Genomic DNA, 22,573 nt, shown 5'->3' with positions numbered 1-22,573 from the left:
AACTAATTGCCTCCACTTTCTTTCCTGGCACTCACTTCTCAAGCCTTCTAATCTGGCTTCAGACTTCATCACTCAACTGAAACTGCTTTCTCCAAAGTTGCCTGTTGATCTCTTAATTTCCAAATTCAAGGACCTCTCTCAGTCCTAATAGTTCTTGACCCCTCTGCTGCATTTGACAGTCAACAATCCTCTTTCCTGCAGAGTTTTTCTAACTGTTCTCTCTTGGTTCTCTTCCTCCCTGTGTGCTTGCTCTTTGTAAGTCTCCTTCACAGGATCATCAACCATTCCCTACCTCCTAACTGTGGCCACATCCTTGGCCTTTTTTTCCCTTCTCTCAACCTTCTTTCTGTGATTGCAGCAGAACCCATGGTTTCAATTACTATGACTATACAGATGTCATACCATCTCTATCTTACCCTTGTCTCTCTCCTCATCTCAGTTCTGCATTACCAACTATTAGACATTTACATCTTTAAGTCCCATAGACATTTTGGCTCAACATGTCCAAAATTAGACTCATTATTTTTCCTCCAAACCTACTCTTCTTTGAAAACTCTTCTTTTCACTCTTTGGCCCATTCACAACCAGAATGAAGACCATTCTAAGCAACCAGACCTTTGACATCCCAGAAAATGTTGACTTGTCTCTTAAGGGTCAGATAGTTATTGTGAAGGGGCCCAGAGGAATCCTCTGTAGGGATCTCAACCACATCAATGTTGAACTCAGTTTCCTTGGAAAGAAGGGGAAAAAAAGGCTCTGGGTAGACAAGTGGTGGGGAAATCTAAAAGAACCTGGAATCGTTCACACAATTTGTAGTCATGTACAAAACATGTTCAAAAGTGGTACCCTGGGTGTTTGTTACAAGATGAGGTTTGTGTCTACTTGCTTCCTCATCAATATTGAATGTTGATTCAATGCAATTCAAGAGAGTGACTCACTTGTTGAAATCAGAAATTTCTTGGGTGAAAAATATATCCAAAGAGTGCACATGAAATCAGGTGTTGCTTGTGCTGTATCTCAAGCCCCAAAAGATGAGTTAATTCTTGAAAGAAGTGATATTGAACTTGTATTGAACTCAGTTGCCCTCATCCAACAGGCCACCACAGTAAAAAACAAGAATATCAGAAAATTTTTGAATGGCAACTATGTTTCTGAGAAGGGCGTAAAGGGCATAGCGCAACAAGCTGATGAATAAGTTGGAAAAGATGTCAAAGGCTGTGTCCTGAGGAGTCAACACTTATTCAGATGTCAAAATAAAAATTGTTTGGCAAAAAAAAAGAAAATTCTCCTTTTCTGTCAAGGTTACCCCCATCCTTCTAGTTGCCAAGATTCATAACCTTGGTTTAATCTTCTACTCTTTAGCATTCCTTACCTCCCAGAGCCAATTAATTGCCAAGACACTGATTCTTCCTCCACTCAGATTTTTGCATAATGTCCCTTTGTCTTCAATCACACAACCAAGCAGCACTCAGCACAGTGCCAGGCACATAGTAGGCATTTAATAAATGCTTATGGATTTGATGGATTATCAATCGATATGGCAGGTCACAAACCCATCTTGCTTGGACTATTGCAATAATATCCTAATTAGTCTCACTTTCTCTTCTCTAATTCATGTTCCAAACGATTGTTAAAACATTCTTAAAGCACATATTTACCTACATACACTTCTTCTCTGTTCAAGAAGCTTCAATGGCTCCCTAGTTCTCTAAGCTCAAAAACATACTCATCTGTTTGGCATTCAAAGCCCTCAGTCATTTGACTCCATCCTACCTTTCCATCCCTCCTGCACTTTACCCCTTTCATGCACTCTGTAATCCAACCAAATCAGCTTACCTGCTTTCTGTCACATTTGGCATTCCATCTCCTGTTTCTGCATCTTTGCATACTTTGTCTCTCCTGCCTTGAATGCACTTGATCCCCACCTATCCCTGGAAGAATACCCAGTCTTCTTCACAGGCAAGCTCAAGTGCTACTCCTACCTTGGCCTTTCCTGATCTCTTTAGCAGCTAGCCCCTCCACATGCCTCACCCTACATGAAATTACCGTATATGTTTGTATACATTTTGTATGATGTTTTCCTCAGATGGAAAACAAGATTCTTGAGGGCAAGAACTTTTTCATTTTTGTCTTTATACTCCCTGTAAAGTCTGAAAATAAATAACCAAAGAATCATAGAGGTTATTCAACCACTGTTAACTCTAAAAATACCAAAGAGCTCACACAGATTATTACAGTTAACTCTAAGAAATAAAGTAAAATAAAAACAAAGAGCTAACAGTGGTCACAAGCAAAAAGCTTTATTTCATTGGAAAAGGGAAACTAGATACATGTTGAGCCTCTTCTAGGAAGAGACCTGCTTTAGTGAGTCCAAATCTCAGCACACATACTAGTGGCTGCTCTGTGAGCCGTAGCCCTGATAATGAGCGTTACAGCAACAATGAGACAAGTTTGATTCATAGCAGGGCTTCATGACCAGAATACAGATACTACCAGTGCTTGTCTGAGTTCAGGGACCATCTGGGGCTGGTGTGAAACAATTCTGGGATTTTGCTTGTGGCTGAGATCATCCAGAGGGTAAGCACAAAGGATTGTTGTTATGCCAAGCTCAGGACACAGTTTGTTTGCTGGGCCTTAGCTCTGGCAAAAGGGTGACCCTTAACAGTAAAAAGGGAGGGGTGGCCTTGGCATGGGGATCCTGCACCCCATCCCCACCTAGTTCCTGGCATATAATAGGTGCTTGCTTAATAAATACTTGTTAATAGATTCATTCTTAAACTACCTCTTACGATCTGGAAAAAGATGGCTTTTGGTACCAAATTATCTTCAATTCTGAATCTACCATGATCCTTTCTAACTTTGTTGCACTGAGTGATGCTGGTTGGTGTTTAGACCATTGATCCCTATCCTGGGGATGACAGTACTTTGGGTACCATAGATGTTCCCAAAGGATTTTCATGAACTCTTCCAGAACTAGGAAGATGATAGCTTCATATTCAATATCACATAAAGAGTCAGGTTAGTGGCAGCTAGGTGGCATAGTGAATAGAACACTGCCCCTGGAGTCAGGAGGACCTGAGTTCAAATCCAGCTTCAAACACTAGCTATGTGACTCTGGGCAAGTCACTTAACCCTGCTTGCCTTAAAAAAAGTCAGTTTGACCTCATGCAAGATTATGAAGCAAGGAAACATTCTTTTCAGCTATACACCCTTCTGCTTTTCATTGTCCCCTTATTCAAAGGCATCTGTTGTCTCCATGCCCCTTCCTGCCTTCCTATCTCTTCTACCACACCTGGTCTTCCGTCATATTTTGTATCCTATCTACTACTGTCATTCCCTTGTCTCACCATCAAAATTCTTTTTCCTCATCCACTTGGGGTCTGAAAATGTTCTTCAATGTAACTGATAGGTAATTTTATTTATCTTATATATTCATCTGTACTGATATGCTTTTGAGACCTCCCATACTTCTCAGGTAAAATATGTATATTTTAATAGGGACCTTCTAGAGGCAATACCTTAATTCAATGGAAGGTTCTAATTATGTCTCATTCAGAAATAGTAGAATGCCAGTGGATTAAAGATTTTTGTCAGTGACTTGCTAATATCACAAGTAATCATCATCATCATCATCATCATCATCATCATCTTCCTCTTCCTCTTCTTCTTCTTCTTCTTCTTCTTCTTCTTCTTCTTCTTCTTCTTCTTCTTCTTTTTCTCCTCCTCCTCCTCCTCCTCCTCCTCTCTCTCTCTTCTTGTTCCAGGTCAGCACAACAAGGTAGTTAACCAGGGTATTTTGATGGTAAATCATTTCTTTGTAAATTTTAAATGAAAATGAATGGAAGATTTTGACTTTGCCTGGGACATTCTCCAATGAACACTCCATTTTCCTCACCTTCATTTGGAGGCTTACTGAACATTTTTATGTTTGACAACATTGACCTTGCTGTCCTCCAAAGACTCACGAAATCCATTCTGTGGAATAAAGGTCAGAGCTCTTTTTCTCAATATTGAAAAAAAAAAGGAGGCAGATTGCTATCCTACAGGAGACCTTGTTAATTGAGTCTGACCCTCGGGCCAACTGGGTCAGCTGTTCTCTAAAGACTCCAGTGCCTCTTTGCTCTCTTCAGAGATTTCCCCCTGATCATTGGTAGAAAGAGCACTTTCAGAGCCTGAAAGACAAGAAACTGTGTCTAAAACCTAGGGACCAAGATTCCACAAGGCTTAAGGCTAATTTACCATATGATGCTGAAAAATACCAATAAGAACAACTCACATATACAGGACACTTCCTGGCTGCAAAACAATTTGTAGACCATAGGTTCTTAATTTGTGGGTGGGGTGGGGAATAGGGGTCATTTCATGAACTTTTTCATTTTAAATTTTTTGATAACTGTATTTTTTTTCACATAATAGTATTTCTAATTACATGTAAAGATAGCTTTCAACATTCACCTTTATTAGATTTTGAGTTCCCTCCCATTCCCCCTCCCCAAGACATCTGATATAGGTTATATGTGTACAATCATATTAATCATATTTCCACATTAGTCATGTTATGAAAGAAAAATCAGAGCAAAAGGGAAAAATCATGAGAAACAAAAAACAAAAAACAAAGTGAAAAGAGCATGCTTCAATCTGCATTTAAACTCCATAGCTCTTTCTTTGGATATGGATAGCATTTTCCGTCATGAGTCCTTTGGTATTGTCTTGGATCATTGTATTGCTGAGAAGAGCTAAGTCCTTCATAGTTGGTCATCAGCAATGTTGCTGTGACTGTGTACAATGCTCTCCTGGTTCTGCTCACTTCACTCAGCATCAGTTCACATACATCTTTTCAAGTTTTTCTGAAGTCTGCCTGATCATCGTTTCTTATAGCACAAAAGTATTCCATGACATTCATATACCACAACTTGTTCAGCCATTCCACAATTGATGGGCATCTCCTCAATTTTCAATTCTTTGCCACCACAAAAAGAGCTGCTATAAATATTTTTGCACATGTGGGTTCTTTTCCATTTTTTATGGTCTACTTGGGACACAGACCTAGCAATGGTATTGCTGGATCAAAGGGTATACACAGTTTCATAGCCCTTTGGGAATAGTTCCAAATTGTTCTCCAGAAAGGTTGGATCAGTTCACAACTCTACCAAAAATGCATTAGTGTTCCAGTTTTCCCACATCTTTTCCAACATTTTGATAACAGTATTTTAATTCATTCAGTGAGGTGATAAAGTGGAATCTGAGTGCCAGATCTGGAATTCCAAAGACCTGAGTTCAAATCCACCTCAGATATTTACTAGCTTGTGACATTGGGCAAGTCATTTAACCTCAGTTTCTTCAACTGTAAAATGCAAATAACAGTAGTACCTACCTCTCAAAATTGTTTTGAGGATCAAGTGAAATATTTTTAAAGTGGGCAATATAAATGCTAGCTATTGTTATATAATTGATTTCTTTTGTAAACCTGTGTATTTTATTCTATACATTTAAATGCATTATTCTGAGAAGGGGTCCATAGGTTTCAAGAGCCTGCAAAGAAGTTTATGACACAAAAAAGGTTAAGATCCCCTACTTTTGGTACTTCTGCCTTTTCATCCAAAGACCAGTCTTACTGGAAGCGTGAACTGAACATCAAGGAGGCACTCCTAAAGAACTATTTATTACATTACCTAATTTGATTCTTGTTCTTTTTGGGTTTTTTTTTTTTTTGCTTTTAGGCAATTGGGGTTAAGTGACTTGCCCTGGGTCACACAGCTAGTAAGTGTCAAGTGTTTGCTCTGAGGCCGGATTTGAACTCAGGTCCTCCTGACTTCAGGGCCCATGCTCTATTCACTGCACCACCTAGCTGCCCCCCTAATTTGATTCTTACAAAAATTTTACAGGCTAGTTGTGTCTGACTCTTTGTAACCCTAGGGACTATACTGCCCATGGGCTTTTCTTGACAAAGGTAATGGGCAGGTTTGTCATTTCTTCTCCAGTGGATTAAAGCGAACAGAGGTTAAGTGACTTACCCAGGTTACAAAGCTAATAGGTGTCTGAGGCCAGATTTGAACTTGTCTTCCTGATTCCAGGCCCAGCATTCTATCCACTGAGCCATTTAGCTACCTATTTTATAGATAAAGAAAAGGAGGCTCTGCAAGATTAAACTATTTGCCTGTCACACAAAGGCAGAAAGTGTTAGAGCCAGGATTCCAGATCAATATTTTTGCCTCTAAATCTAGGGTTCTCTAAACCATTTAGATTGTCCTATTTGTGTTACCATTACTGATAAAAACGGGAATAGCATCTTATGGGGAATTCTTTAAGTTATGGTGATTGTACAATATTTTAAGATATGTAGGATATTTTTAGATTTGTAAATAATGGCAATTCAAGCATCCAGCCACAATTCTTGGCTGTCTGGCCTTTAGAAAAAGACATTCATGGTCTTATTTTCCCTCCAACTCTGTGCACTTGGAAAGGATTTTGGGGCTAACAGCTGAAGGCTTACATACACCCTGGAATTGGATCAGACTTTGGATTTATTCATTGCACACCTATAAACTCGTCCCATGTCTGGCTGCATAAGGTGGGGGGCAGGGATAGGGAGAGAAAAATGTCAGTTATCTGGTTAGCTATTAATCAAATGATTAAATTCTCCCAAATCTACCTCATCATGTAAATGAATCTTTTACTTTTCAGTCTGACTCCCTTCAAGTTGTCCCCCCCCAAAAAAAAATAGGGGACTCCAGAAATATGACTAAACAGGAGTTACAAGCTCTAGGATGTTCGATTCTCAAAGGTTGAGGCTGATGCCAGGGAGACCAATTACATTTTTCATTATACCTTCCTCTCAGAGTAAGAAAGAGCATTAGATGGATGCTCCAAAGTGGCCATTCTTATGAATTTGTTCCTAGGAATCAGTGAGTGTTCCATACTCACTACTCTGTTTATATATCTGAACACGACTCCTTTTGCACAGAGAATCACAGAATTTTAGAGCTAGGGGTGACTTAAAACCAAGTCCTTTCTCTCAATGGTCTAATACTTAAGCCCTGGGCACTGGGGTTATTTCTTAGTGCCCATCTTCCCAGGTGACGCCCCCTGGGCAGCAAGGACCAGAAAATTCCAAGCACAGTGGACACTGGCTCCCGGGGAGGAGCTGAGACATAAGTTGCTGAGGTTCTGATGCACTGACTTCAGGGTCAATTCCTAGGACCAAGGCAATTAATTTTCGTATCTTTCCTCGCTAGTTCCCCATTCTACCCACCCCCCAACCCTCAGTCTCTGTTAGACAGACTCAAATATTCCCAGTCTCTGAGCCTCCTAACTTAATCTGGAGTTTTACAGCCATTCCCACCCCACCCAGGAGATTCAGATATCGAGGATGGGAGCCGACATAGCTTCCCGATCCCCGCCCCCTCACCAGCTCCCTAGTTTAATCCAAGCCGTGCTATTTTATACTGAGTGGCCAGAGATGATTCAGCAGTCCATCTGGGTTTGCTAAATCCTATTTATCTTCTTAACTCGAAAGCCCCCACCCGAGCGCTCCTGCTTTCCATCCATGTGCTTCCCCACCCCCATCTTCCTCTCTGCCCACCTGGACTTGTAAGCCTACACTCCCAGACCCAGAAACAGCTGGGGGGGGGGCTGGGAGTCGCGGGAAGGGGCAGATACCTGGGCGAGGGCATTGGGGGGGCGGTACAAAAAGGTAGAGGAGGGGTCAACTGGTCAAGGTTTTGGTGTCAGGACCAGCTCAGTGAGATGGTAGGAGCTGCCAGGAAGGACTCAGACATCGTCCTCTCCGGGCTACCCTCCCCGCCTCCCTCCCCTCCCACCCCCCCACGCCCCCTCCCCGCCAGTCTCCTCACTTGGGCTAGGGGCTATGACATAGAAAAGGAAAGCGGGTAGTTTGCAGGAGGGTGGAGCTGCCCCTGTGGGGTGGGGGTGGGGGGTGCGGGGAGGGGAATTGCTCTCCCAGGGTGGGTGAGGGCGAAATCTGCCCATCTGAATTAGACTTGAGTGTAATCTCATCATAGGGCCAGTCTGAGCTTCGCGCTTCCCAGTCCATCCTCCCTGTCTGCCTCCTTTCCTCCCTCTACCCGCCTCCCCGCCTTCTACCCCCCCCCCCGCTTCCCGCCCCCCTTACGGCAAAGCAAGCCCTGCTGCTGTTGAGTGCGGGCTCCAGTCCCGCCGGCTGACTTACGGACGGACTAGCTGCTGCCCTCCTCACAGTGGCCTCCTCCTGACACCTAGTTGTTGCCCCTGCACTCAGCTCGGGGACCCCCCCCCCCAGGATCTGTCTCATCCAAGCCCCGGAGTGACTTTTTCCTTTCTTCGCCCCGGACTTCCTGAAACTTTGCGGGTGATTCAGGGCAGATGGATTTAGCCAGCGGATCCCGCCGAGGTTGCTCCCACCTCCTACTCCTACTCCTCCTGATTTTTGGCTTTCGACCCGACTCGGCTTCCTCTAGGGCTGCACTCCGAAAGCAAGGTAAAAAGCGCCGGGCTGCCTGCCCGACGCAGCCCTCGCCCCTCAGTCCCCTGCCGCCTGCCCGCAGCTGCCCTTGCCCAGGTCAAACTGTTGGAGGAAAGAGGTGAATGCGCGAATTCCAACTGCCCGAGGAGGGGATGGGGTTCTGGTCTCTGAGACCCGGGAAAAGACCGTCCCTGCCAGGGCTCCCACTCTTCCCGATCCAAACAGTGCCAAGGATATGTATTTGTTTAAAAGAATAACACATTTTCCAGCTACAGTTGAGAGGTGGGCGGGGGTCGGGGGCTAGGGTAGTTCTGTTTTGACTACAAAGAGCTAAGAGTTGGGGCAGTCTCCATGTGATCTCAATTACTAGGCGCAGGCGGTTCAGGGAACGTGCGAAGGAGTGAGTGAGAAGCAGCTACATCTCTGCTTTAAACATCTTGTCCGATCCATATTGTCCAGAGCCCAGCCATTTCCTGGGAAGTATTCGTAGATTTCTTGAAGGAGTTTTTGATCCTCTTTCCTTCTGGGACAGGAGTTGTTTGGAGGTGCACCCTTTGCCTGGAGGGGGTGTTGTTGTTGACGTTTTCGCGGCTGTGCTTGGAGAATGAGCCTGCGTGGGTTCATTTCGCCGGTTTTGAGCCGAGGTCTTAAGAGCTCTTTAAAGAAAAATGTATTAAATGAACTGTTTCGATAATAACGGAAACCTTAGTGACTTGCAGTTTCAGGAGTGATACAGATGAGCTTGAGCACTTGCAGAAAAAAAAATCATACACCTGGTTTTTGTTTACTTTTATTTTGTCTGTAAGCTAAGCTTTGATTATTGGGTGTGTGTGTGGGGGAAGATAGTGAGAATGGGAAAGTTCCAAACGGTGCTTCCTTATTAAGGTTTTTTTTCGGGTTTTGTTGTTTTTGTTTTTTTTTGCTGAGACTATATTTAGAACTGAAAAATCTGTTTTTTCTTAGTTTACTTTGGTAATCGAGGTTGTCTTATGGGATTAATTATCTTTTTTGAACAATGGAAAACAATATGACTTTATTTCAGGGCAGTCTCCAAAACCTCACAGAAAGTGCAGTTTGTCTGCTTCTGCAAGAAAGAGTCAAATTGACGAAAATGTATCAGAGGCAAAGAAAATAATCTTAGCACGGTCTCATATGGCTACTTAAATATTTTTTAGATGTTCCTGATTTCTCCATTTGGAAATCTGACTTGTTGCCTATCAGCCCAGAAAAAGGGACTCACTCTATTATCACCTGTATACATTATCTGCCTTGAAATGTAGGGTTTTTATCCTAATATGTGCCATAGGTAAAGTATGAGCCTTTTTTACTTCCAGAGGATTCTATTCATTTTTCCAGACAAGAGAGGCAGCTCTGGAAATGTATTAAATTGTTTGTCCTCTTAATATGTACACACACAAATCCATTTTCAATGAAAAACTTGTAACTTCCCTTCCCAAATTGGCATATGGCATGATTTACACTTTGCAGGTTGCATTTAATTGCATTAACCTTTTTTCCTTTCAAACATTGTAGAGTTCAGTTTGTGATTCTTCCTGAATGGTGTGTGGCCCATTTTATTAATAGCTTTCACCTCTTTTAAGAAAAATGCTTGAAGTATGTCTTGTAGTAATGACTGTGAAAAAAAAGTGTCTTTATGCAGTCTTACTGTGCCCCTTTCAAATTCTTTGCTATTAGCTGAAAGTTTGATATCCAGTCTACCCTGTCTGCTGAGCACTGGGATCTATGTTAAAAAGAAAAAAGTATGGCACAGTAGCTTATAGGATAGGTACAATTCTATAGGTAGATGCTGATCTTGCCAAAGACTATATTGTAAAATCCTGGCATCAGTAGACCTAGATTTTAATCCCAACTCTGACACCAGCTGTAGGACTTTGAGGAAGTCATTTAATTTTTCTGAGCCGAAGTTTCCTCATTCACAAAACAATGCTTACCACACAAGGTTGTTGTGAGGATAGCTCTTTTATTAATCTTCAGGGGATCTATTTCCAGTTTAAGACAGTGGAGAGGCAGTGTGGTACAATGGTTAGAGTGCTGGGCTTGAAGGCAAGAAGATCTAGGGTCTGGGATCCATTCCTGCTAGTAACACTTATTAGCTGTGTGAAGCCTGTTCAAGTCACTTAACCTTTTTTATGATTGAAGCAGTTTTCTAGCACTTATCTACTACAACCTAGAACAATTGTGATCTACTTTGGTAAAAGGAGTCCCCATAGGGGAAACTCATCACAGGAATGAAATTCCATGTACATACAAGTACGTGCACTTTTGTACACCCCCCCCACACACCATAAAATTGGGGAGGGTCCAGACTTGTGATTTCATCTGAAGGGAGCATCCAGATATCTCTATCTTTTTTCACTTATGCAAATGGACAACTCACCCATAAAGTGAAGTGACTTAGGGTCACACAGCTGGTACAATTTAGAGCCCAGTCTTGCACCCAGATCTTCCTGCCCCTAGGACAAACTGCTTATCCACTATACCATGCTGCTGCTCAAATTGCTATTAAATGTGAATTTATATAGAGGGAGAAACCTTTTTAAAGAGCAGAAGCTGAATGACCAGAGGAAAAATCTTAAAATTTTTGAAGTTCATCCTTCTTTAAAAGATCTGAGCATTCATTGGTGAATGTCCTTTCTCCACCTAGCCTTAATATAAATGAGTTGTTATATTCTCTCCCTCCCAAATTCTTCACTTGGTGTTCAAGTTCTAATAAGGAGCATTGGTAGGTTAACTTAAATATATTTTCAAGGGGGAAGGTGGATTCAAACTAATTTTCATCTTTGAACAGTTTTTTTAAAGTTACTTTGTAACTAACCCAGAGCACTGACTTTCAAGTGACAAGGCTACTCAGACTTAAATAACCTCTGCTTCATAAAACTGCATGAGAATTTCCTCTTGGGCTCATTTACATCCCTTGGAGAAACTAATTTTTGATCCGGAAAATCGGTCCAGATTAAAACTGAACATATCCGGCTTGTCTGTGATGTGAACAGCAACCAGATAATACATAAGCTTCCCCAGAGGCCAGGAAGCTCTGTTAGTATCCAGGTGAGAGCTTTCCTATATTTTGTGTTCTCACAACAGAAATTAAATTGTGGGTAGGACTTTGAAATAGTTTTGGTGGTGGTAACTATCCTGAAGGGGTTCTTTGTAAATGGATGAAACTTTTGAGAATCCCCGTGTTTGTCATTGCTAATTTTGAACATTTTCCAAAGTCATGCTGAAGACCCTCTGTGAGTAGAACAGAAAGGGTGAAGCAAAGATTTACAGTGATGAATCTCCTGCTTTGGACTGTGCAGCAATAGAAACTCTGAAAATCGCAGCTGTTTTGGCATGTAGCATAATCCCAATTTGTAGTTAAAATGACAAGTCCTTCCAAGAACAGGGTAAGGATGTATCCTTGTGGCACTTGGTGGAGGCAGGAGAGTTTTTCATCTAGCTTAGCTAAAGAGTAAAGGAACTTAAGTCTAGAGGTGTCAAGAGCAGGTTTAGTGGCACCTCACACGACCCCTTCTCTGAGCAACCTGAGTTAATTGATTAGCATTTGGCTCTGTAGTCATCCCTAGGACCTCAGGCAGGACAAAGACCTAGATTGAGTGACTCTGACCCTAGGCTAAATTTCTGGACAACGCTGTCTTTTGTTTCAAAGGTAGAATCAGGGAAGCCTCCTAAGGGACTTGTCCCTCCTGTGTTTGAAGTGCTATAAGCTAAGGAGCTGCCCCAGCTGATGAAAACAGAAGAAAGGACTCCCACTATTTCCTTCAGCCATAGTAGTATGAAGCCTATATTAATTGATATCCCCATTCCACATCCCCTTTAGGGAGTTAACATAGTATAGGTAATATTTGGATGATACTTTGGGGGAGGTGGGGTTGGAAGGAGTGGGGAAGTGGGACAGACAGGTCTAGGGAAGGAATTTGCTGTGCTTCTGACATCCAGTGATAAGACAGTGGAGATAATTCCAGGCAGGAGGTAACATCCAAGACTATGGAATCCACTGTGAACCCAAATCAGGGCACTGAATACAGTGAGGGCTCAGTAAGTATCTGTTGGATGAAAGAATGAATGAATGAGAGGAGAAAGGGATGTGGTCTGAGGAGTCCCAGGCTCTTATAGTTATTACCTTTATGACCATGGACAAGTCATAGCCTTTCTGAACCTCAATTTCCTCATTTCTAAAATATTTTTAAAAATCATGACAGTAATGCTTGCATTGCTTACTTCCTAGAATTGTTGTAAGGAAAGTAACTTTATACTTTAAAGCACAGTATAAAGATGAATAATGCTGCTGCTGCTGCTGAGATGCTAGCACCCGCACAGTCAGTTTGTACGTTGCATATGTACCCTGCTATGAAAGTTAGCAACTCTTAACCTTGTTTGAAAAACATTTTTACCAAGACTTCATGAGGGACCCAGGTGTTGGAGTATAACTTTCTGATTTAAAATTATTTGTCTTCTGAGAGGCATCATTTTGTATCAATTCCCATTTCAGGTGCACAAATGCTGCCAGGCTCATCCTTCCAAAATGTGATTTCACAATATAATATTTCTCAAGTACTTTATGTCTTCTTCAAAGCAGGATCATATAGCATTGTTTTACAGTTGGGAAGGACCTCAGAGACCATTCAGTCCAACCTATACCTGAACAAGATTCCCCCCTACAACATACTTACTAACAAAGGCCCATGAAGGTTTTGCTTAAAGCTCTCTCTCGTGAAGGGAAACCTTGTAAGGGATAGGGAATAAGGAAGGGAACGAGACTTTATTAGCCTCCTATGTGCCAGATGTTGTGCTAAGCACTTTACAAATATGTCATTTGATAACTAATTATTTTCAATGAAAGATATTCCACTTTTAGAGAGCTCTGATTATTCATGTCTTTCCTTATGTCAAACCAAAAGTTTTAGTTTTTGTTTTTGTTTTGAAACTTCTCTACACAACTCCTAGTTCTAACCTCTAGGGTCAAGCAGAGAAAATCTAATGTCTCTTCCACCTGAGAGTTTTTCTCTAAGTGCTTGCAGGCAGTTGTCATGTTCCCCCTTCTTGTCCAGGCTAAACACCCCCAGTTCCTTCTACCAATCAACATGCCACCTACTTTCACGGCTCTTCCCCATCCTGTTTGCCCTCTTCTGGACACCTTCTAGTTTATCAGTGTCTTTCCTAAAATAGGGTGCCTGGAACTGATACTGGTATTCCACATATGCTCTAATTGGGGTCATTTTACCTGTCTAATCTTCCTGAATGCTATACCTTTCTTCGTTCAGCCCAAGATTGCACTGATTTTCTTGGTTTCTTGCCACCTCTCATCCCCCACCACCCTCCTAGCACCTTTCCCTCCTCCCCCTCCCCTTCACAACATACCCTTTTCCTATAGAACCAACAATACACATCTCCCACAAAGCTTCCATCCACCCATCTAGAGCCTCCTCTCCTGTCCCTCTGATCATAACAGGAAATTTCTTTAAACTTACATTCAAAGCTGAATTTTATTTTGAGGTGTCCAGTCACTTATCCTAGGCATTTTGATTTGGGGAGGGTGTAGAGACACAAAATCAAAAGATGCTCCATTAGCTTGATATGGTCCTTTATTGATAGATTTATGTGTGCATTTGGGAATGGGGTATTCCTTAAGCCTTCCCTTTCTTCCTTCTTCCTCTTCCTTTTCTTCCTATCTCCCTTCTCCTTTACCTTCTTTCTTACCCTGCTTATTGCTGGTGTCAGCGGCCAGAAGTCCACAATAAGAAACATTTGTTATGGCCATTTGCCATGAGCTCCCTCTGTTCCCCTCTTCTTTATCTCCTGTCGCTCAGATGCCTTCTGTCACTCTCTTCACCTTCACCCCTGTCTCACAAGATGAAGTGGCCCTCTACTTGTTCAAATGATCATATTCCATCCCTTCTCTCAATCCCACTCTTTCACTCCCTCCCTGTCCACTGGCTTATTTCTTTTTTTACCTAAAAACATGCCCTTATCTCCCTTATCCTGAAAAAAAACCCACCCTTACTTCTTCCTTCCATCTCCACTGTTTTCCTATATCTCCTGCCCTTTGAAGCTAACCTCCTCCGAAAGGTCATGTCTAATAGGTGCTTCCACTTTTTCTCCCTTCACTCTCTCATTAACCCCTTACAGTCTGTTTCCAGTCTTATCATTCCACCAAAATTGCTCTCTCCAAAGTTACTAATTATTTCTTTGTTGACAAATCCAGTGGTCTTTTCTCTATCCTCATCCTTCTTGACCTCTTAAGCTTTTGACATGGTTTATCACATTTTCTTCCTTGATACTCTCTTCTCTCTAGGTTTTCAGGACACTGCTCTCCTGGTTTTCTTCCTACTTAAGTGGTCCATCCTTCTCTGTTTTCTTTGCTGGATCCTCTCCTAGATCACGCCTTCTAACTGTAGGTGTTCCTCACGGTTCTGTCCTGGGCCCTCATCTCTTCTTCCTCCATATTACTTCACTTGGTGATCTCATCAGCTCCCATAGATTTAATTACCTTCTTTACGCTGATGATTCCCAAATCTAGGTACATCCCTCTGCTGACCTCCAGTCTTACACCTCCAATTGCCTTTCAGGTGCCTTAAATTGGACATCCAGTAGACATTTCAAACTCAAAATGTCTCAAACAAACTCATTATCTTTCCCCCTAAACCCTCCCCCTTTCCTCTGGCATTGTGACCACTCTAGTACAGGCCCTCATAACTTCATGCCTAGACTATATTGTAATAGCCTGCTGGTGGGTCTTCCTCCCAAGTTTCTCCATATTCCAATCCATCCTCCATTCAGCCAGTAAAGTGATTTTCCTAAAGCATCCCAGTGACCCCCTTACTCAATAAACTTTAGTGCCTCTCTATTGTCTCCAGGAGCAAATAAAAAATGTTCCTTGATAACCTAGCCCCTTCTTACCTTTCCAGTCTCCTTATACCTTGCTCTCTGATTTAGTGACACAGACCTCCTGGCTGTTCCACAAGCAAGATACTTCATCTCCTAGCTTCCAGCATTTTCTCTGGCTGTCCCTCATGTGTAGAATGCTCTCCTTCCTCCACTCTGCTTGCCCACTTCCCTGGTTTCCTTCAAGTTCCAACTAAAATCCCTTCTCTTATTGTTAGCATTTCCCACCCATTCTTAATTCTAGTGCTCTCCGTCTGTTAATTATTTCCTATTTGTCCTATATATAGCTTGCTTTGTATAAATTTGTTTGCATGTTGTCTTCTGCATTAGAATGTAAACTCTTGGAGAGCAGGGCCTGTCTTTTCTCTCTTTTTGTATCCCCAGTGCTTAACACAGTGCCTGGCGTATATTAGGCACTTAATTAATGTTAGCTGATTGATTGATCTTTCCCCCAAAATTTTTTAGGAAAGTAAAATCTGGAAAATATCAAAGGATCCTTGGAGAACATAAATCATTAAAGGGCAACACGAAGTGTGATAAATGTTAGTGGAAGGAGGGAAGTGAAAGGAGGCAGAAAGAGACAGAGATGTTCAGAGACTCCTTGCACATCCCTTCCCAGTTCCCTGGATGTGGTAGAAGGAAGCATTAATATGTTGTTGTTGTTGTTGTTTTGTAAGGGAGACAGAAAGAGAAGGAGTTTAGACATCCCCCTTGCTTGAAACTTTCATGATAGTCTACAGTTACAAAGGTCATCCATCTCTAGCTGCCTTCTCAGGAGTGTTCTCCCTTTTTAACTGAAACTATCCCCAAAATTTTGCCTAGGAAAGAAAGTGACCTGACTACTTCTACTACTACTATATATTAGACTTTCCTTTCTTTTTCTCTTTGGCAGCTTTAGTGCTTATGGCCCTCAGATGCCTGAAAGGAATCCTCTCTAATTTATTATTTTTCAGGTAATTTCATCTTGATAACTTTTTTTTTTTGCTGGACATTCAAATCACCCCTTAACATAATATTCCAGCATATTTATGATGTCCTACAGAAAAGAAAAATACAGCCTTAGTAGTTCACTTTTCCTCTTTAGGTCACAAGGAGGGTAGGATACATATTCATACTTTGTAAGGAAAGGTCATACTCTTCTAGTATAAATAATACAGTGGGACAGCAATTCATCTCTTGAGGGCACTGAAGGGGTGTCCTAAGGTAGGATTGGAGGTTCATGTCAGCATGCATAAAAAGGACTAATGGACTCAAAATGCAGAAGGGAATATGCATTTGCAGACATATCCAATATATTTATTTGTTTTGCTGAATGACATTTGTTTGTTACAAGGGAGGGCTTTGCTGTGGAACTGGTAGGTTAGTGGACAAGATCAATGAGATGAAAAAAAGCATATCAATAAAACATTTTAAAGAAATGAATAGAAGACAACAAAGTACACAAAAAGACACAAATAGATCAGTTTTGTTACTACCTTGTTAAATGTCTCAAATATATGCTACTTTAAAAAAAACTGTTCATAACAAAAGGTCAACTTCTCAAATAATCTTTCTTTTGTATATTGAAGTATTTGTGTTAATGATTAAACTCACAATGAAAAAGAAAATGTAAAAAAAAAATAAGAACCAGTCGTGTTAGGAAGACCTAGTTTCAAATCCAGGTGTCAGACACAGCATCTATGTGACCGTGGGCAAGTCACTTAACCCTTCTGATCCTCAGTTTCCTCATCTGTAAAATGGAGATAATAATATCTCCCAGGATTGTTTCAAGGATCAAATGAGATAACATATGTAAAGTGCCAGACAAATTCAGCTATTGTTGTTATGCTAACATACTTCTTATACTCCATATCTGCTTTCTCTCCAATGAAACTATACTAACAGGTATGCAGACAATAGTCCTTACAGAGCTAGTCAGGGCTTGGCAGAAAGGATGGGAAGGTCCCTCCTTTTTTCAGAGTACAGAGATAAACTGATGTCACTGATGTGGCGTTTTGACAATGTCATTGCTAGTGTGTCTGAACTTGCTTTTCCCAGAGAATTCCTGGTCATTGGGTCCAAGAACTCAGCACTGCACCCAAATGAACATTAGCCAGATTCACATGTATGTACATACTGTACAAACTTTAAGAGCACTATATATAGACATTAGCTATTGGTATTGTGGTTATTAGCAACACTTAGCCACACACACTCTGTGGCCAATAGAAACCCTGGTGAAAGTAGTCATCCATCTGACAACTTTCACTAGGACTTGTGAGTCTTTTTCACAGTCTCTACTAAGAAAAACAACAACCACCACCACCAAAAAAAAAACCTGGCCAGAATGGTGGAAGATAGATGACTAGTGGAATTAGCTCTAAACATAGGCTAATCAAGGTAGAATGGGCAGGACCTAAAGCAGGTCAGATGCCAGGTGTGATGTCTTTGCCTCAGGTCTTTATTGTTATTTTTACCTACTTCTAGGGTCTAACACATAATTATGTAGAATCATAGAATATTATGAGAGTGAAAAGGGATTGTAGAGATTGTCTCCCCCAGTGGATGAAGAAATTAAGGTTCAGGGACATTTGTGACATGCCCAAGGTCACAAAGCTCATTAGTTTCATATCTCGGGTCTCTTGACTACAAGCCCAGTCTCCTGACTCTCTACCTTTCCTGAATAATGGGCATTCAAAGAAGCATTTATTAATGGTGAAGGGACTAAGAAGAATCCCCTAAAAGGGAACAGGTTGTCTTACTTCAGTTTTAATATAAAAAAAATGCTTGTTAACTTGACTTGAATAAGTATTTATGAAGTTCCTACTCTGTTCTAGGTATTGTGTTAGGTACTGAGGATACAAGGACAAAAAGCGAAATAGTCCCTAACCTCAAGGAGCTTAAATTCTACTGGGGGAGGCAACAGGTTCACATACAAGTAAATTTTAAATAAACAAGTATACATATATGTATATGTATATATACACATGTGTGTATATGTATATATGACATATTTACATGCATGCATACATAATAGATGGAGAGATGGCATGTTATAGTAGGGAGTTTTGGGTTCAAGTTCTACTTTTGACACATAGCGGCTGGATGAGCCTAGGTAAGTCACCCAATACCTATCCTGGAAATCAGCAAATTCTTCAAATCAGTACTTGATTATTATTTTGTTGTCTGTCTAGACTTAAGAAAAGGATGGAGAAAATGTTAATAATTCAGATTAAATTTAGAAATGAGTCATTTGTCCATTTCCCCCCTTTGTTAAGTATTTACCAGCACAACCCTGCCTAGCTAAAAAGAATTATAAATTACAAAGTTGCAAGGTCCAGGTGCTCATCTTTAAAGTAAATAAAGGAAGCTTCCTCATTGGGAATTTTCTATGCCAATGAAATAACATATCCCCCTAAAAATAAAGAAGATAATTTCAGGGCAGGAGAGTTGGCATTAGCATCTGGGGGAAAGGAATCAGGAAAAGCTTCTTGGGGTGGGGAGGGAGTTCACTGTGAGCAAGGGTGACAGTTCTGGTAGGGAGATGTGAAATGGATCCTGATCATCTTCCTAAGACATTTTCCTCCCAGGCTGATTCTAAAGTGAAGGGAAATCATTCTTGAGTTGCACATTTGGAATGAACAAATGCTGCTGCTTTGTGTCAGTTGCTGTTTGCTTAATGCTGTGATTGTCTTTTAACATCTATGTCCTTTCTCCCCATCTGGATTGTAAACTCCTTGGAAAGCAGGGATGGTGTCTTTTGCAGTCGGTCTTTGTCTCTCCAGTGATAGCCCAGTGGCCTGTGCCCAGGAGGCCCTTAGTAAATGTTTCTTGATGATGCTTTCAGCAGCTTCTGTTTTCTTGAGAAAATAGCAGCTGCCCACATCCCTCCTCTCCACTTCCTCCATTTGCCACTTTGTTTCCATAAGTACCTTCAAGGAAATTGATTTTCTTCTCATTCCTGGGTTTCTGTTCCTCTGCCTCAGATTCTGAATTATAGTTATTTGTGTGTATGTCTGATCTCCTTTCTGACTCTGATTTTGATTATAGTTATTTGTGTGTATGTCTGATCTCCTCTAATAGATTAAAAGTTCCTTGAGGACAGGGACCTTGTCTTACTTATCTTTGTATTTACTTCAGGCTCCAGCCAAGCAAGTGTTTGGTAAATCAATGTTCTCTATAGCCTAGTTCTTAGGGATTTGGGGTGGGCAGGGATTAAGGAAAAAGTTCATGGATAGATATGGTTTGAAGTGGGCAGATTGGGAGAGAGAGTGATGTTTCTCAATTTGCTTCCCCAGACCAGAGTAACTTAACCAAAGTGCGACCCTAGCCCTATTCCTTCACTCCAACCCTTGGTTCCCACCCTCTTCTTTTCACACTTACAAGGCTTTGATCATTTAAAATTCTTCGGAGTTGTGACTGTCCCTCTGCTGGTCAGCTGTGCTAATGCAAAAGGTTCCAGAGATACCTTAGCTTCAGATGCTTTAGTCATACACTAAGAATGAGACTGAAACAGAGACTGAGATGGGAAGGAGAAAAATTCTTATTCATTCATTCACTCATTCATTCATTCATACATTCATGAATGTGGTACTTTAAGGTTTACAATTCCCTTTATTTACATTATCTCATTTATACAGCTAGCATCTATACAGTGCTTTAATGATTGCAAAGTGTTATACAAATATTATCTCCTTTGATCTTCACAACAGTCTTAGATATGATACCTTGTTTATTTGTAAAACCTCAGTATTTATAAGAGTTTTTTTTCCCCCCTTTCTCTCAGCCTCAGTCTTTAGCCTATGGCTAAAGGATCTGAACCTAAGTCATTTCTGGATCCTTTTGAATTAGGACAAGTACTATGTTTAACCCCATTTTACAGATGAAGAAAGTGATGCAGACAGCAGTAAGATGACTCAGCCAGTGTCACACAGCTAGAGTGTTTGACACTGAATTTGAACTGAATCTTCCTAACTTCAAGCTCAGTGCTCTCTCTACTGTACCACCTAGCTGCCTAGGATCATTTGACCCTCACAGCAACCTTATGAGGTAAATACTACAGGTATTGTCACTGACATCTGAAAGATGAGGAAACAAACTCATAGAAGTTCATAGTCGCACAGCTAGCCTCAGAGGCAGGATCTGAGCCCTGACTGAAGCCCAGCCATAGACTTGATATTTTCGGCAATATCATGCTGCCTGTCCCAAACTCTTGTTTTGGAAGATCCCCATTTCACATAGGAATAAACATTTCTTCTCAACAGTTCTTGAGTTGATTTAGGGAAATGATTTCCAAGCTTATGGGATAACTTCATGAAATTACAGACCCTGCTATCTGTCTTTGTCATTTCATGGCATGCTGAATGGTTTTGGAATCATTCTTGGTTTTGTAGGTGGTCGGGGAAAAGGGTGACATGAGGAAATGGGCCAGTCTTGTGTCCTCAGTGACCTGAATAGTTCTGAGGAGATGGAAGGGAACCCTGGAATAGAGTGGGCTTGGAGCTGCCTTTTTTGCTTCTGATCAACCAGTTACATTTTCTTTCTGATTTCATACTAAGGCACCTGTGTGCAGAACAGGCCACCTGAAGTGGCTTAAGAAGGAAAGGCAGTGGGGCAGCTAGGTGGTGCAGTGGATAGAGCTCTGGCTTTGAAGTCAGGAGGACATGCGTTCAAATCTGCCCTTAGATACTTGACACCAGCTGTGTAAGCCTGGGCAAATTGCCTCACCCCCCCCAAAAAAAAAAGAAGAAGAAGAAGGAAAGGCAGGAGGCTCACTGATAGAAATGGCCCTTGGGGGTCAGGGTGAACACCAGAATGTGGCAGGGCCTCAGGGTGCACCAAATATGGGACGCAGATGAAAATTAAAAATGAAGACTCTGCTCCCTTTTTGTGGCGGGACATGACTGTGCTGTAAGAAAGAATACATACCTTGAATAAAGAGAAACATGGAAAGACTTATCTGAACTGATACATTGAAGCAAGCAGAGCCTAAAAACAACATACATAATGACAATATCAATGTAGAAGGAAACCACAACCATAAAACAGCTGAAAACTAATGTTGTGAAGTTATGAAGAGCAAGCTTTGTCCCAAAAAAGAGATATTAGAGGACACCTCCCTCATCTCACTCCTTTGCAGAGGTCAGAGGTCCATGGGTGTGGAACTTTGTATATATTTTTAGATTTTTTTTCAATGTATTGATCAGCCTGTGTTTTTTCCCCTCTTTTCTTTTTTTTTTTTTTGGTGAGGCAATTGGGGTTAAGTGACTTGCCCAGACACACATCTAGTGAGTGTCAAGTGTCTGAGACTGGATTTGAACTCAGGTCCTCCTGACTGCAGGGCTCTATCCTCTGCACGACCTAGCTGCCCCTGGTTGTCCTTTTAAAAAGTCTTTATTTTATAGGATAGTTCAAAGGGGATGGAGGAGATATAGGAGGAAATTTAGGGGCTATAAAAACAAAAGATATCAATACAAGATTTATTTTCTTAAATGGAGCACTGCCAAAACTGGCAGAGGAAGGTGCACACCTGGCCTAGAACCTTCATCGTAGCAGGTTAATAACAATAATAAAAGCAACTCCTATTGATGCAACATTGTGATGTCATCTGCTTCATGATACCCATTAAGTGAGATGCAATGAGTATTGCTTTGGTACTTCAGAGAATCTGTGACCTCACTGAGGCAGAGATTCAGGATCACAGATGGAAAATTAGAAGGGATCTTAAAGAGCATTTAATCCAAATGTCCTTATTTTATACATAGGGAAACTGAAGCTAGAGAAATAAAGTGACTTGTCCAGGTGAGAGAATCAGGATATGGACTCAGGTCCTTTGATTCCAAATCTAGCATTCTTGATACTTGGCTTCCCCTTCAAGTGATACAAGTAAAAATAATAATAATAATGATAATTATTAGCTAGTATGTTATTTATTAATATTACCATTATTAGCTAATGGGTGGTGATAATATTTATTCTAATCACTACTCATTAGCTAGCATTACCCTTAATAAGCTAGTATTTATATAGCACTTTAAATTTTGCAAAGCACTCTACAAATATTATCTCACAAAAACCCTGAAAAGTAGGTACTGTTATTTCCCCCATTTTTATAAATGAGAAAAGTTCAGAGGTTAAGTGACTTGCCCAGGGTTACATAGCTAGGGAGTGTCTGAGAATTTGGACTTATTTTCCAGATTCCAGGCACAGCACTTTATTATCCCACCA

General features: G+C 41.2%; 1 protein-coding gene and 1 pseudogene across 1 annotated transcript in view; both read left to right on the top strand.

Annotated features, from left to right (window-relative positions):
* Positions 1 to 589: 589 nt before the first annotated feature.
* Positions 590 to 1,195, top strand: LOC110213452 (large ribosomal subunit protein uL6 pseudogene; annotated as a pseudogene).
* A 6,931-nt stretch (positions 1,196 to 8,126) lies between these two features.
* Positions 8,127 to 22,573, top strand: part of EGFLAM (EGF like, fibronectin type III and laminin G domains) — a 253,564-nt gene continuing 239,117 nt past the window's right edge. The window contains 1 exon segment of the mRNA XM_020996039.2: positions 8,127 to 8,476. Within this exon segment, the coding sequence (XP_020851698.1) occupies positions 8,362 to 8,476 (115 nt within the window). The 5' untranslated portion in view covers positions 8,127 to 8,361.

This window comes from Phascolarctos cinereus, unplaced genomic scaffold, assembly GCF_003287225.1.
Source record: "Phascolarctos cinereus isolate Bilbo 61053 unplaced genomic scaffold, phaCin_HiC Scaffold_4;HRSCAF=312, whole genome shotgun sequence".
Classification (NCBI taxonomy): domain Eukaryota; kingdom Metazoa; phylum Chordata; class Mammalia; order Diprotodontia; family Phascolarctidae; genus Phascolarctos; species Phascolarctos cinereus.
Note: the sequence above shows the minus strand (reverse complement) of the source record. Positions and strands in the feature narration are given on the sequence as shown.